This window comes from Doryrhamphus excisus, chromosome 1 (genome assembly GCF_030265055.1).
Source record: "Doryrhamphus excisus isolate RoL2022-K1 chromosome 1, RoL_Dexc_1.0, whole genome shotgun sequence".
Taxonomy (NCBI): domain Eukaryota; kingdom Metazoa; phylum Chordata; class Actinopteri; order Syngnathiformes; family Syngnathidae; genus Doryrhamphus; species Doryrhamphus excisus.
The window spans coordinates 4,929,334-4,945,171 of NC_080466.1; the positions used below are offsets into that span (position 1 = coordinate 4,929,334).

Sequence of the window (15,838 nt, forward strand, 5' to 3'; positions counted from 1 at the left end):
TTGGGATTTTTCTTAAACACACCAGAGAAATACAACGTAGAATTGAAATGTGTCACTGTCGACGTGCTTGCAGCAATGAAATAAATAGTAAACACACCAATTCCATGTGATGTTACATGCAAGCCATAATTGGGATATAGCAGGAAAAAAGCATGCTAGCAGACAACTCATCGATTATACGCTAAGATTAGCATGTAGCCAAACTGACTACACACATCCGTGCCATGTAACACACAGATGCATTGATATTTAAATATGGTTCTTACTTTGCACAGCAATAAAGCCTTCGATGTGTTCTACACAATTGCTAACCACTCAACAATCACTCGGATTATAGCAGTTGCCCAGACAACATCCTTACTAGATGACGTCACTTTCTTCTTCGCTGTTTCACTCTCAGTGTGCTTTGCTGCCCCCTATAGGGATCATTTACAACAACACAAACAAGTTATGTGACCTTTCCACTGTTATCGGGGTAGCATACATGTTGAACAAATTTGTTGTTGATGCACATAAAGATTAATTGATAAAAAAAGTTTTATTTATGACTCAACAACCTTAACTTGAACACATTTTTTTGTTTTTTCCAGTTCGTCTTTTGTCAACCTTTGTTAAAAGAAACTTTTTAAATTGGTAATGTAGTCAAAGTTCACGCTTCCATTGCATGTTGTTGTTTCTAAATCTCTGTTTCGTAATGTGTTACATCATGAAGAAAGTTTACTGAACAAGGCTGACGGGGAATACTTCCAAAAGTGTTGTGATAACGCTGTTTTCGTTTAGATTATGAGTCAATATACTAATTCACAGAAACGATAATATATACAACTGGGATTTTCCCTCATCATTATTGACTTCTAATAACCTTTTAACTGTTTTTATTCGTAATTGTGATGACCTCGGCGTCCGAAACGATTGGTTGTCTGATCTTTCATAAAAACAGCTATTTCTGAACTTCCTGTTGTTCTTCGAAAGCTTTTTCCTTGGTCTTGGTTTGTTGTCGCTTCTTGGCGCTGGAGCCCACTGCGCATGCCCGCTTTGCAGGCGAGGCGCAGCTGGTGTTGAGCGATGTGATTGGTCAGTTAACAAATGACGCATGTTGGTGTCAGGGAGGGCGGGGCGGAGGAGCGGAGAGCAGCAGTGTAGGAAAAGAGGAGGAAGCAGCGAGGATGGCGGAGTCACACCTCTGAAGGTAAAACAGTTATATTATCACATTTACAATGTCATTTTTCATCAACATTACGCAGTGTCACCAAAGCCCCGACGTTATACACGAATGAGGCTCATGCAAAAACTTACGTAACGCATGAGTGTCATTTTAATGTAATGACTACAAACGCACTCTTTTGTTCAGCTTCGGAATGGCCGCTGTTTCTGGAGTGTTTTCTTTTTTCCCTTCGGCTAACATTCAATACTGGAGCACAGCGGCGCTCGGATGCTATGCTAAAGATGAGCCCTCACTCTCTTTTCGTCGACTGTTGTGCTGCCATGTCGTTTTGCTACATTCGCTGTTCACCCATCGATGGCCCTCAGCTGGCCGTAATAGAAGCTTCTCTTCACGGTCCAAGTCAAGGCGGACTGGAGGGTCCGCGACAGTCAACGGTTGTGCTTGGGCCTACGCACAGTTAGCTTCACTTTAGGGAAAGCTAATCGGTAGCACTCAGTAGGAAAACAATCTCAGATGTCCACATTTCTTGCAAATAACTACAACAAATTATAATTTTATTATATCACTGTACCTCATATTTTGACTGATTGGATGTCTTGGAAGTATGTTAGGTTGCCTGGCTTGCTAGCAGATGTTAGCAAAACTGACGTTAGCTGTTGATCTTTAGCATAGCTGAATTTATTTCCTGTGTTCTCGCCAGTCATGTCACACAGAAATACCTTCTTTGTTAAGATGACTAAATTATTTTGTAATAAATATGCTACCCCAGCCACCATCAGTTGGGTGTAGCTTGCATTACGATTTTCACTATTACATTCAGTATTGGAACGTTTCCCTACTACAATAGCTATTTTATTTTATGTTTGATTATCCACTCTGATAGATGACGTAAAATTCATTATGCATATTTGTTATTTAATGTAAATAAAATCATCTAGAAACGTGACATGACATCCTTGACTTGCGACTGATGTGTCGTTAATCTCATTCCCAGGATTTGCAGTCTTATGCAACGTTTTAACAATGGGTAAATCAACAGGTGCTTTTTCATTTTCGCTATTAGAACCTCTGCTAGGTAGTATCTTGTCTACTTACACATGAATTGTCAGCCAATGTAGTTCATTTTATGGGAACCCCACGACCTAGTGTGTTAGAGAGCCCCTTTCCACTCTCAAAATAAAACTACGTTAATGCATTTTTAACGATAATTTAACATAATTAATGCACACCTGCAATATTGCTTCTGCATTATTTTTAAGTATATTTAATTAACAGGAACATCTCACTGTGATGTCAAAATTACAACATATGTTTGCTATCAGTTCCATTGAAAATTAGATGTTTTTGCCTTTTTGTCGTGTAATAAAACTTATTGACGTATTGTTACTGCTGATGAACCCGCATGTTGTTGTAAGAGATGAAAGAAAAATGACCTGTCAGCAGTTTTGTCAGATTTCAACACTGAACGCAATTGTTTTGACAATGTCCACACTGCTTATGTACAATGTTGTTTTTCAACTATGACCATGACCATGCACCAACTACGCAAGATGGATACTGCAAGCACAAGCTTTTGTTTACTGAGGGATGCATATGCCTGTTGATATCAGCTGGCTGAAGCTTGAAATGGAAACAGATATTTGTTGTTTTTTTTTGCTTTCAGTGTTGCTGTTCTACATGAAGGGGGCAAATGAGGGAAATGCAACAAGCTAGCTACAGTAGCCAATTTGTTGGCAGGAAAGGAGATATTGTCAATTGAAAAGATCATACCAATAAGAATGACTTTTTGAGTGTTGGGAAGAGTTGCAGATACCAATGTCAAACGTTTGACCAGACCATATGACTAAACTAGCAACAGACTTGTCTTATATTCTTTGCATATGCAGCTAGGACATTTGCACCACAGAAAATGAACATTTTATGAGGTTCTTTATTCTCCTTTAAAAACACTGCTGTTATATATTGTTTATTTTGTAATTCTTCCCCTGAAATGTGATCTTATTTGGTCACCTGGGCTTTATTCGTTTGTACTATTTCACCAAAACATGCTTTTGCACATTTAAGATGAGAATACATCTTGCAGCATTGGTTGTTAGTGCTTCTTAGATGGTATGTTTTTTTTGGTCTCCGTTTAGATTAGACTTTAGACAAAAAGATTATCTTGTCTGCACTAAGTAATGTAGCAGCATGTTGTCCTGCAGGGAGATAAAGTGTACAACCATAAAAGGAAGTTGCTTGTAGAGTTTGGACTAGATGACAGTGCGGCTGATCTGGCTTTTCTCATTTTAGGGCAATAATTCTATTACGCACACGCGTGTCAGTCAGACTGTAGAATATGTTTTAATTTGGGGAATGTTCTGTCAAACATTAGGTGGTGAAAGGGGATTTTCCCCTAAAGGTCACATGACCTCTTGCTGTTGGGGCTCCATGCTTTGAAGGCCACTTCTATAGATTACTCTCAGCAGTCCCAACCTTTTCTCTTAGCTCTGATCCTGATCCAAACCTGTCTCTCTTTGCCGCGGCTTAACTTGTGCAAGCGAGCTATATACAGGCACTGAGGCTGAACAGCAGGAGAGACTAAACAAGCGAAGAACCACAAGAAATGAAACCACCATTGTGTTAAAAAAAGATTTAAAGACAAGAAATGTTTGCCTGAATGTCTTTTATAACATAACTTTCAAATAACAGTTTGTTACTGACATAGGTAATGTCAACACACAATGGGCCATGTTTATTTAGTGGCGGAAAGTTGCTGTGAGGTTATGCTTAGTACATTCAACAGATTTGCTGGCATTAACTGACATAACTTCATGTACCCGATGCTACAGCATACACACCAAACCTGTTTAAAGTGTTTGCTTCAGCCTTTCACCTTGTAAAAACAAAAAAACAAACATTGTGCTCATATGCTGTTTTATGTAGATTTCTATATATAAATGCTGCATTGCGAATGCTCACCTGATATGTAACTTAAAACCTTTTGAGCCCCTTTTTCTATATACTGTACAATGTGTATGGTTGTTAGAATTGAATAAAAACACAAATGTAATCTCGCATACAGTGGAACCTTGGTTTTCGTCATGAATTAGTTCCAAAAGTTCAGTTGAAAACCAAAATGTACAAAAACACTAGGGTTGGGAATATGGACCTTAACATGTATCACAATATGTTTGGGAAGTATCATGATATGATGATATAAAACGCTATACAATTTAAATTCAGCTAAGTCTTGTATAAAAACTTGTCTCAAATGGTAAAGAACATGAATTTATTTGTAAACTCGCTACCTGTTCTAATGGGATGTCAGCCTCTCCACACATTGCTACTACATCTTCAGCAAACTGTAATGCCTGTGCTTGTCATGAAGGTAGATGTTGTCACCCATGAAATTCCAAGTGCATATGGAAGATATTTTTATGACACTCGCTTTATGACACTTGCTTTGTTTACACAGACATGGGGCAGACGGCGCTCTTAATTTGAAGGGCAGTCACAGAAGTGTGTTCAGTCTGTGGAGAATGTTCTATTTACATCTAAGACGGAGATGCATTCAAAATAAAAGTGAATCTGTTCAGGACACCCATAATTATTAATACAAAACGCAATTTATAGTGAAAAAATAAGTTACACAGAGAGAAAACAAAATAAACGTAAACAGGTACAACCATTACACAGACTAGCCTGGCTCAGTTTCTGTTAAGTGTCTCTCTTAAACCGTTCCGTCTGCAACATGTATTAACTATGCACCTTTGTATTACAATTCTATTGTAACAGATGCTACAGTTGTACTTTGCTACAAGTTTTTTATTTAATTCAGTCGTGTTTGTCATCTTCTGAAAGACATTTCTGGCCCTTGCAATTATTTTGCAGTTTCCTCTAACACACACAGATAGGCGGTGCCACCACACACACACACACACACACACACACACACACACACACACACCCTGATATTAAAGATGATTAAAGGATTCCCTGGCTGGAATTTGCCTATAGTGTCCCAATTCTAAAGAAACACTACATTCTTCACCACTTGAGACTTTCACCAACTTGTGGCTCTTCTGTTTGGGCACTTGACTTGATTCCATGGACTAGCTTGGTAGGTTCATTGTTTGGCCGTACAATAACTGATAAAAATAAATTTTGGCAGACCAACTCCTACAAAAACCGAGGTTACACTTGACATGTGTATTAGTGAGAGGTACATGGAGCACCTTGCTGTGCTCACACTCTCTGTCTGAGCGGGACAACACTGATGCAAAGTACAGTATGTGGGTGGCAGAATTCTTTCTCAGCAATTTGTTTAGTCAACAAGCCTGACTGCAAAGAACCATCACTTGGAGATAATGCTGTGCGATACATATTTTAGTGTGACATAAAACTGTTGTTATGGTAATTTTAACATCTGTGTTGTGGTTATCTTGGTTAATATAAAGGCAGCAGCACGACTGATTTGCGGTAAAACCAGAAGAGGAATTGCTGCTGAAAAGAGGGAAGAGAAACCACCATGCAAACATCTTACATTTTAAGTTTGACTTAATCCAAACTCTCTAAGTAAAATATACAGTACATTACAATAACTTGGTAGTTGGTCCAATTGTGAATTGTATTGTATCGAGTGGTGCCCTGTCATTCCCAGCTCAACAATTTTAACTAGTTCTACTAATTAACTGGATCCCCTAGAATGCGAGAGTTCCTTTTTTGTCACTCTCCTCTGTCCAGCCATCCATCTTCTATGCCGCTTATCCTCATTAAGGGTCGTGAGGTAATGCCTATCCCAGCTAACTTAGCGCGAGAGGCAGGGGTACACCATACCTACCGTACCTAGGTCGCCATAACTATGGACAATTTAGAATCACCAATTAACCTAACATGCATGTTTTTGGAATGTGGGGGAAACCGGAGTACCTGGAGAAAACCCACGCACAGGGAAAACATCGAACCAAGATCTTCCAGATCTGCAGACTGTGTGGTCAAAATGCTAACCACCACGTGGCCCTCTGATTATGCTTTAATTCACTTTTTGTACTGTGCATAAAAAACCCACAAGGTACCTGCTGGGCTACAGCCTGGGTATCACCACCCTAAAATGATTATAGTATAACACTGACAATTGTTGGAACTGGGAATGACATTTTAATATTTGAAACTGTAAAAATGTCTTTTTTTTTGTCTTTTACAGCAAACTGTTAAGGGATTACAAAACCTTGATGACCCTTTGAGCCATAAGGAATTCCACAAGTTTTACCTAAAAGTCCTGGGATTGCATGCAGCTCCAACGCTTAAGCATGTGGCCCATGAATGCCACAGTTCAGCTTCTTCAAAGGATTTTTTACTCTGAAAGAAACATTTGAAAAGTGGTCACTCTCTCAAAGACTGGTAAATGTGTGGGCCTGCACAGGGATGCTTTATTTAAAAGCCTCCTCAACTGTCCGTGTCCTTTTTTTCCCTGAATAAGTAACCTGACGAAAAAAAGTCCCATGAGCAACTTTGCAGGACGCCCGATAACGTCGACATGAGTAGTACTTTAGGCAAAGAAAAAGATTCAAAAGAAAAGGACCTTAAAAGTGGTTTGGGAGGCAAAGAAAGGGACAAGGAGGCCAAGGCTCTGGCAGGCCTGGGAAAGGATGGGGGCAAAGAAACTAAGACCAAAGGGAAAGAAGCCAAAGAAGGTAAGAAGGACACCAGCAGCTCTGCACCGGGTGTTGCCTTCTCCGTTGACAATACGATAAAGCGGCCAAACCCAGCACCAGGTACACGCAAAAAGTCCAGCAATGCTGAGGTGATTAAGGAGCTTAACAAGTGCCGGGAGGAAAATTCCATGCGTTTGGATCTATCTAAACGCTCTATTCACATGTTGCCCACCTCCATTAAGGAGCTGACGCAGCTGGCAGAACTGTACCTATACAGCAACAAATTGCAGAGCCTACCGCCGGAAGTGGGCTGCCTCTCAGGCCTGGTCACTTTAGCCCTGAGTGAGAACTCTTTAACCAGCCTGCCCGACTCACTGGACTCTCTTAAGAAGCTTCAAATGCTCGATCTTCGGCACAACAAGCTGAGAGAGATTCCGCCAGTAGTCTACCGGCTGAAGTCCCTGAAGACACTCTACCTACGCTTCAACCGCATCACGACGGTGGAGAAGGACATTCGAAACCTTTCCAAGCTCACAACACTCAGCATCCGGGGAACAAGTTCAAGCAGCTTCCCGCGGAGATCGGTGGGTTCACACATGAAATTAAAGTTACTCGATTGAAGTTTGTCTATAGCATTTAACTACATGTAACCTGATGTAGAGCGTAGTTTTTAATCTTTAAAATACATTTAGGAATCATGCTATACTTTTAATATGAATAACATTTTTTTTTTGCAGGAGAACTTTGCAACCTCAGTACTCTGGATGTCGCCCATAATCAGTTGGAGCACTTACCGAAGGAGATTGGGAATTGCACACAGATAACCAACCTAGATTTGCAGCACAATGAGCTCTTAGACCTCCCAGAGACTATAGGTATATTGATACATTTTGCACCATATTCTAATTTAAATAGATGCATTTGATTTCAGGAGTACAATTAAGAATGCAATTAAAGGCTCAAAAAGTAATTTTTTAGAGCGTGAACCAGTAGTTTACATAATTGAACTTTTTGACAATGTTGGTCTCAGTCTGTCTGTTAAATTTAAACTTGATGATAAACTGAATTGGGGTTTTGTATTAGTGAAACTATAATCATTATACGATTATTAAGAAACACTTTCTTGAAATGTTTCGCTCTGTTAAGTGAATTTCTCGAATATAAGATGTTCACCTCCTTAATTGAACTACTGTGCCTATAGTATTTGTTTAACTAACATATCGGCTTCATAGTATTTTTCTATACTTTTAAGAGTAATTATGCAAGTTGTTCTTTCTTCTTTTCTATTTTAGGAAACTTTGCCAGCATAAACCGCTTGGGTCTGCGATACAATAGATTGTCAGCCATCCCCAGATCGCTAGCTAAATGTCGAGAATTGGAAGAGCTAAATCTTGAAAACAACAACATTTCAGTGTTACCAGAGGTATGTACAACTTGTTTCAACAAATACAGTATGTCAATGTAGGAAATTATGGTCATAATTATGGCGACGACAAACAATTCAAAACATGAAGAATATTTAAGCGGAGTAGCAAAGAATTCAGTTAGGCAGCTATTTGCACAACACCAGAGGTCCTTCTTAGTAGCACTTAGGGGTGTGACCAAACTGGAGTGGGCGTGCATGGAGATGGAGCCTGCATGGAGGCGGATTTTCACGGGAAGCTCGAAATACAAAGGAATCCTAAGAAGCTGGAATAGGTGCAGATTCTGGATAGCTTTCTCGTTATTGTGTATAGCTGCACTGTAGGACTCCTCAACTCAGTACAAATAAGTCCCCTTTAAGAGTCTGTCAAAGGATATTCAGTGTATAAAAAAAACTTGTCTCATATTTGGTTTCCTTGTTATCTAGGGCCTCCTCTCAAGTTTGGTCAAACTGACTAGCCTGACACTAGCAAGGAACTGCTTCCAGTCATATCCTGTGGGTGGACCATCCCAGTTCTCTACCATCTACTCGCTCAACATGGAGCACAACCGTATCAATAAGATCCCATTCGGAATTTTCTCCAGGGCCAAAGTTTTAAGCAAGCTTAACATGAAGGTATACACACCCGTCTTGCACTTATTCTGCACCTGTCTGCCTGATGTCATTGAAATTTGTCCTGTCATATACACTGTGCTCCAAATTATTATGCAAATATGATTTTAGTATCATAAACATTTTTTCATTGAAATTCATGGATGGCATTGTGTCTCTGGGCTGAGATTATGGAGATCAATCTTAGACATAATTAGTTTGCCAGGTGAACCTGATTTAAAGGAAAACTACTTAAAGATGATGTTCCACATTAAGCGTGCCACAGGTTTCGAGCAAAACGGGATGCCTTGGAGCCTTGAAAAAATATATTTCCCAAAACTAAAGCATGATGTCATGTGAAGACATATTTCGGATATTTTGCACAGCCAGGATTGCGCCATGAGGATGGTTTCTGCCAGACAAATTCATCGAATCCGCTGCAAAAAAAAGACGTTAAAAAACGGGTATTTGAAGCTGCTGGTTCCTCTGGAGTCACATGAACATCAAGGTTGAGGATACTCCAGAGGTTTCATGCTGAGATTTCATTGTTGCGATACAGCGGCGACGCCGATTCAATAGTGCTGCAGACACAACGGATACATGTCACGTTGTTGAAGTTCTTGTTTAGCCCCTCTCTGTTTTTGTTGTTGTTTTCCTTCTCTTTCTTTGCCTAGTAGCTTTCTCTAGCCTCTTTAATATTCCCACGTCTTCAAACACCCGCTTCCTGCTCCTTCTCTGCATGGGTGACATACACGCGTTGGTGACAAACGCAAATGTAATATTTTCCCCTGACCTCAACCAAAATGGGAACCAATTGAGCATCATCAGTCAAATAAAAACTCTTGAGGGGGGTTGACAGTTCCCACCAAAACAGCAGCTGAAGCTGACACATTTTGCAAAGAAAGTCTAGCAGAAACACTTCCGCAAACTCACAAGTTCAAATGCAAATGCAAGAATTGTGAAGGTTATATATCAAATGTCTTGTGTTAACATGCAACTTTGCCTATTTTTGATTGAAATAGCTGATGTTTCCAGTCAATATGACCTCCTATTGCTGCAAATTCAACAAATGAACATTTCAGTTCTTTACAACCAGTGAAATGTTTTGAAGCTCTTTTCAATATAATGCGGAACAATATATTTTGAGGTTTTATTTTGGCCCAAAAATGATCATTGGGAGGTTAGTGCAATGAAATTAGAATTATGCTCTAAAACTATGACTTGAAAATTATACTGTGTCATTTGTCTTAACTATGTAATTATTTTGGCTACAAATTTCAGTTATACTTTCCTATAACAACATAGCAAAGCATAGAGGAAAAAAATACCACAGCCATAAAGTTGGTTTTGATTGACTCAATTCATAAGTTGTATGAAATGTGAATCTGGTGGAAAGTCCCGTTTTTGTCAGGCTTAACCGCACATGAAACGGATTTGCTTTACTGTAATTCATCATCAAAGTTTATGTATTCACACAGCTAATCAGAACAAAGCCAAAAGAATAACAAGTATTTAAAAAAAAAAAGTACAAGAATAATGTATATGATTTTTTTTCCTCTACTGGTTACACAACATGGAGGAAGGTGAGAAATTCCTCATTGGCACAGTAATCCTGAAGTAAATGTTGCACATGTAAATACAATTCCTTTTTATTTCCAATAATTTATTTCCCAGTTTATGCGAACAACTATTCTACCGAGGTCTCAGTCGATATTGACGTTGTTTACAGGCACATCCTACACTAGCTTCCGTTTGGATTTAATTCTGTAAAAAGTTATTTTGCTTCCAGCTAACACAGTTACCGAAGTGCACACAACAGTGCGCTCCTTGTATTGACCTTCGGAGTGGTCTTGCATTTAACTAATTAATTCATGCCTTTGCCTTCCTCAGGACAACCAGTTAACTTCTCTGCCATTGGACTTCGGAACATGGATCAGCATGGTGGAGCTTAACCTAGCCACCAATCAGCTGACTAAGATCCCAGAGGATGTCTGTGGCCTGGTGTCTCTGGAGGTGAGCCACAAATGTGACGCATAGACTCCGTATAATAAAAATGTAGTGTATCTATTCCAATCTCAGGGTCTACATTTCATGGTGGAAGGCTTAAATTTGCCATTGACATGGTCATTAAAAAGTAACATTTTCCTCTTGGCATGAAGATTGTGATCTCTGTGTTATTAGCTTGAAGAGACTGATTGCAACTGGCTCGAGATCCCAACTGTCCAACTTTAGTAGCTAAACCTGGCCACATCACCATTATTAACAGATAACCAACATAACCAGTGTGGGTGTGTATGTTTCGTTGGCGTAGCTCACTTAGTCAAGCAGGAAGACAGCGGGATATATTGCATGCAGTATGTCTGAATCTGCTGCAATCAGTCCCTTTTTAATGTCAAGGCAAGACATCATGTCAACATTTTAATGCCATGTCCAAAATGGTACAATGATTATGCCATGAGACCAATGTCACTGTTGTTCTTTTCTTCACAGGTGTTAATATTGTCAAATAACCTTCTGAAGAAGTTACCACACGGTATTGGCAATTTGAGAAAGCTCCGAGAGCTTGACTTGGAGGAAAACAAGTTGGAATCGCTCCCCAATGAAATTGCTTATCTCAAAGATTTACAGGCAAGTTGGTTGATGCTTGTTCCGTGTTGAGTCGCAATCAAAGACTATGAGAAGTACCGTATTTTCTGTACCATAAGGCGCACCGGATTATAATTACAGGGTCTGTTTCTGTACTTGACCCGTATGCAAGACGCACCGTATTATAAGGCGCATGCTAACACATACATACGGTCTATAAAAAGGCAACAGAAGCAAAACTGTGAGTTTAGTTGAACTTTATTCTACTATTGAACAATACACTCGTCATATTTTTTTAATTGATCTTCTCCCAGAAATCCATCAAAGTCTTCATCTTCTGTATCTGAATTGCCGGGCAGTTTCGCCATCAAACATGCCGTGTTCCCTCTCATCATTGTCGGGTGTCTTGTTGTCCGGGTCAGCAATGATGCTGGTTTTCGCCAAAGCTCGGACAACAGTTAAAGCAGATACTTTATCCCAAGCATCCACAATCCATTCACATATGATGCCGTAACTCAACTGTTGCTGCCTCCGTGTTCGCCGTCTTTCACTCATCGCTGCCACGCCGCTTGCAGCTTCATAACACACTGTTTACACCAGTGTCGATTGGAGTTGTTTTGGTACTCCTCCTGGATGATGGCAATCTCCAAATTCATTTGCTTCACTTGGTTTTTCACAATAGTGGAGAAATGGGCGCAATGTTGTTTTGCTGCATACCAGTAGTATACTTACCAGAGGTGTGGCGAAGGTTAAGTGTACGTACTGTACGTATTACATGTTCTCGGTGTCAGCGTATGTACTGTACGTATTGTGTATTGTTCTCTGATTGGTTTATTGCTGCCACCGTACGTATTACATCCCTGTCTCAGTCGGAAATGGTCTCTCAGTCAAGCATAACCCTCACCAAAGTCGCACAGCATTTTTACACGCATCAGGCGCACCGTCGATTTTTGAGAAAATGTAAGGCTTTTTATGTGCACCTTATTGTGAGGAAAATACATTATAAGGTAAAGTGCAAAGTGGAATTTATATATATATATATTTTTTTATACTTGTAATGAGTTTCCAATGTGCAGCAGAGCTACCTTTACACTACTTAAACTGATTGAGGATAGCCAATTAGTAACCGACTTGCCCTCTCATTGTCATTAGAAATTGGTGTTGACAAATAACCAGCTGACGACGTTACCCAGAGGAATTGGCCACCTCACCAACCTGACTCATCTTGGTTTGGGGGAGAATCTGCTGCAACATCTTCCTGAAGAGATTGGTAAAGCCATCTTAATTGTACTGCAAATGTACAAAGTGTTCATGAACACTTATATTTTTGCACATAAATATCCACTGCTTTATAGGGGTCAATGATTTACTGTTGGGTTGAATTTTGCTTGACATTTCAACTCCAAATTGGACACATGTCTGATGTGGAAATGGTACTCAGAGCTGCTCATATTGCTACATGTTCTGTCACTGGCTGGAACCTAGAATCAACTTTGTCTGTGGCTCTTTATCAGCAAACAATGCCACACTTAAATCTACATCGACATTAGAGTTAACCAGTAGAGTTTGAGAGATTATCAGTCCACTATTTGTTCCACTTTTGACCCCTCCAGTGCTCAATTGGTGTTGGCTAGTTACTGCTGAAGTTGTGTGCTAAGCCACAGATTAACATGGGTGGAGGAGGGAGCTGTAGGTGTTAGCATTGCATTGAGACTGGGTTTGCATTGGCTTAAAGATACAGTGTGTTGGTAGTAGGCCTGTTGGGGTTAATGTTTGAAACCAGTATTGTTTTTGTTGACAACGCAAGATGACAACGAGACATGAAAAGCTAGAGATGGGTCTTTGACGACTTTGGTGCAAGTTTTCGTTGACCAAAAAGATAAAACCGAAGCCCTCAGTGCCGGGTGGGTGCCAGTCATGTAGTTAATAAGCTATCAAAAGCTAGTTTTTTTTTATTGTTTTGATATAAGCACTACTGCATTGTACACAAGCGCGGCGCAAACTCTCACTCGTCATGATCCACGCAAGCTGTGCGTGCTCATTGGACAGTGCAGGCACTGACTTGCACCCACCATGGACTCAGCCCCGCACAAAACTAAAGTTCCTCCTGCACCAATCTAAAGCTAGATGTATATTAGATATTTGTCTTAATAGTGTTACTTGAATTCTACCTTGGATAAATAGTTTTGACAGAGGATATGTAAAAAAGATTGCAATATAATCACTTTATAAATTTATAATCAAAATCGCCATTTTGATAAATTAATTTACACGGGATGTCAGCATCTATCGGTTTCTTTTTATTCCTGAAAGTCTATTGTTGTTGTCACTCTGAGGTATGTTTTTTCCATAGGTGTGTACATGTTTATTTTAACACAGTGGTCTCCACTCTCAGGCACACTGGAGAACCTGGAGGAATTGTACCTCAATGACAACCCCAACCTGCACAGCCTCCCATTTGAGCTGGCCTTGTGCAGCAAGCTGTCCATCATGAGCATCGAGAACTGTCCCCTCAGCCACCTGCCGCCCCAGATTGTGGCCGGGGGCCCCTCCTTCATCATCCAGTTCCTCAAGATGCAGGGACCGTACCGTGCTATGGTTTGAGGCCAGAGCCTGCCCCTCCGCTTGCTCTGCACCCTCACGCCTGCCTGCCCGCCCCATTTTGTGTATCATACACTGTAAAGTAGTCGTTTCGCCCACGACCAGTGTCGGGGGGGCGAAGAAGAAGAAGAAGTGGTGGGCGGAAAAGAGACTCTTTCTCTCACAGTCTTAGGGCAGATACGAGGAGAAACAATGGAGACTCTGCATTGCTCCACTTTATTACGGTCATTCTCGGACCCTGCAGTCCCCACTCATCTTTTCATTCCGAATCGTACAGGAGGAAAATATTTCCATCTCTTTGCCAAAACTGAAGATATATGAATTTATATATATTGAGTAACTGTGAGCTAAGTGGCAAGTCTTTTAATCATAAGCGTGCTCTCATTGCCAATGTATTTACAGTAATTACAAGCATCTACTATGTGAGCGAGGATACAGCTATATGCAAAAACAAACAAAAGTCTTTGGAACTTCACATTTACTGCTGCTGCCATAATTTAACGTGTCATCTTTTTTTATATATATTTTATTTTTTACATCATCCTTTCTCCCTGGAGATAACTTGTGTTGATTACTTCTCCACCATAATGAACAAAGGTCTAATGATGGCTTGTGTATAATTTTTTGTACTTTTTGGGGTTTTTTGTTTTCTTTTTGTTCTTTTTTTACAATTTATTTTTTTTCTAAACTGTGCCTATGTTTAGAATGATCCAGTGGTTCATTTCTAAACACTATTGTCCATGAGAATACAAAGACATAAATTATTATTCTTTTTTTTTTTTATTACTGCTGTTTTTAACTTTTGTGTTGCTGTTGGATTTAACTGTTCCAGCGATATCATCACTTAGGAAATAGGGTGATTGGTGGTGTGTTTTTTTTTTTTTTTTAAGAAATAGCAGCAGTAGTTGTAAAATGTAAAACTAGTAATGTATACATATGAGAAATACCAATCAAAAAAAAAGCAAGTTGGACTTTCCTCCAGTGTGGGTGGTGCCGTGTGACCCTGCCCCCCCATCTGTTATCGTGTGCTAAAAGATACATAGGTGACGGGATAAATGATGGGAGGCGTTTTTATATATGTATACAAATCCTGGTTGTTGCCTTGAGTGCAATTTTACTTCAGTTTACTTGTTTGATATTCTCTTCAGTGTTGGGCTACATCGCTGTCATCCATTGATCATTGACCAACATATCAAACATTTTTACAGGACTTAAGTTGGCGAGTGTATCGGAGCCTCAAAAAAAAAAGATTTGATCACAAAACATTGGCAGGTAACCCCTACTTAACACCTTTTTATATTCAAATCCTTGATTTTTCTTTTGTTTTTGACAGAGTTCCCTTAAAAACAAAGTTCCCTTTTAACTTAATTTTTTATATGATATTTTGTCCCACACTGTCCCAGTAATGCTGCTGCTCTTATGCACTTTTTTGGAATAAATACATTGGCATCCTCTGTTGAAAACAAACGCAGTAGCCTCTCATCTGTTATTTTTGAATGGGGGCATTTTGTTTCATTAAGAAGTATTTTATCTTATAAATTTGCATCACTTGGATAGAACTGAGTCAGAACACTCTGTTGTGGTTTTATCCTGTCAATGTTAAAAGGAACTATTGAACTGCAAAAGTTCCCATATCCTGCTTCTTCTTTCTTCATGGCAAGTGAAATGACTTGTTCTGCTTGGCGTTTTTATTTTATATCATTGAATGTTTTTTTCTAAATGATATGTGTATTCACTTAGTATTATTTCAAGTGACTGTACATTAAAAATACCAACAATGGTAATCAAACACAATTTTTTTTGTTTTGCATTGAGGGTGTCTTTGTATCCCCCCCACCT

The 15,838-nt window shown here is 39.6% G+C and overlaps 1 protein-coding gene across 1 annotated transcript; it reads left to right on the forward strand.

Annotated features, from left to right (window-relative positions):
• Nucleotides 1-1,059: 1,059 nt before the first annotated feature.
• On the forward strand, nucleotides 1,060-14,882 carry shoc2 (SHOC2 leucine rich repeat scaffold protein). Its single transcript, XM_058062626.1, is given in 10 exon segments — nucleotides 1,060-1,189; nucleotides 6,348-7,347; nucleotides 7,350-7,382; nucleotides 7,536-7,673; nucleotides 8,091-8,221; nucleotides 8,648-8,836; nucleotides 10,703-10,825; nucleotides 11,303-11,440; nucleotides 12,551-12,668; nucleotides 13,794-14,882. Coding segments are annotated over 9 exon segments (1,746 nt in total). The 5' UTR covers nucleotides 1,060-1,189; nucleotides 6,348-6,680; the 3' UTR covers nucleotides 14,003-14,882.
• Nucleotides 14,883-15,838: the final 956 nt, after the last annotated feature.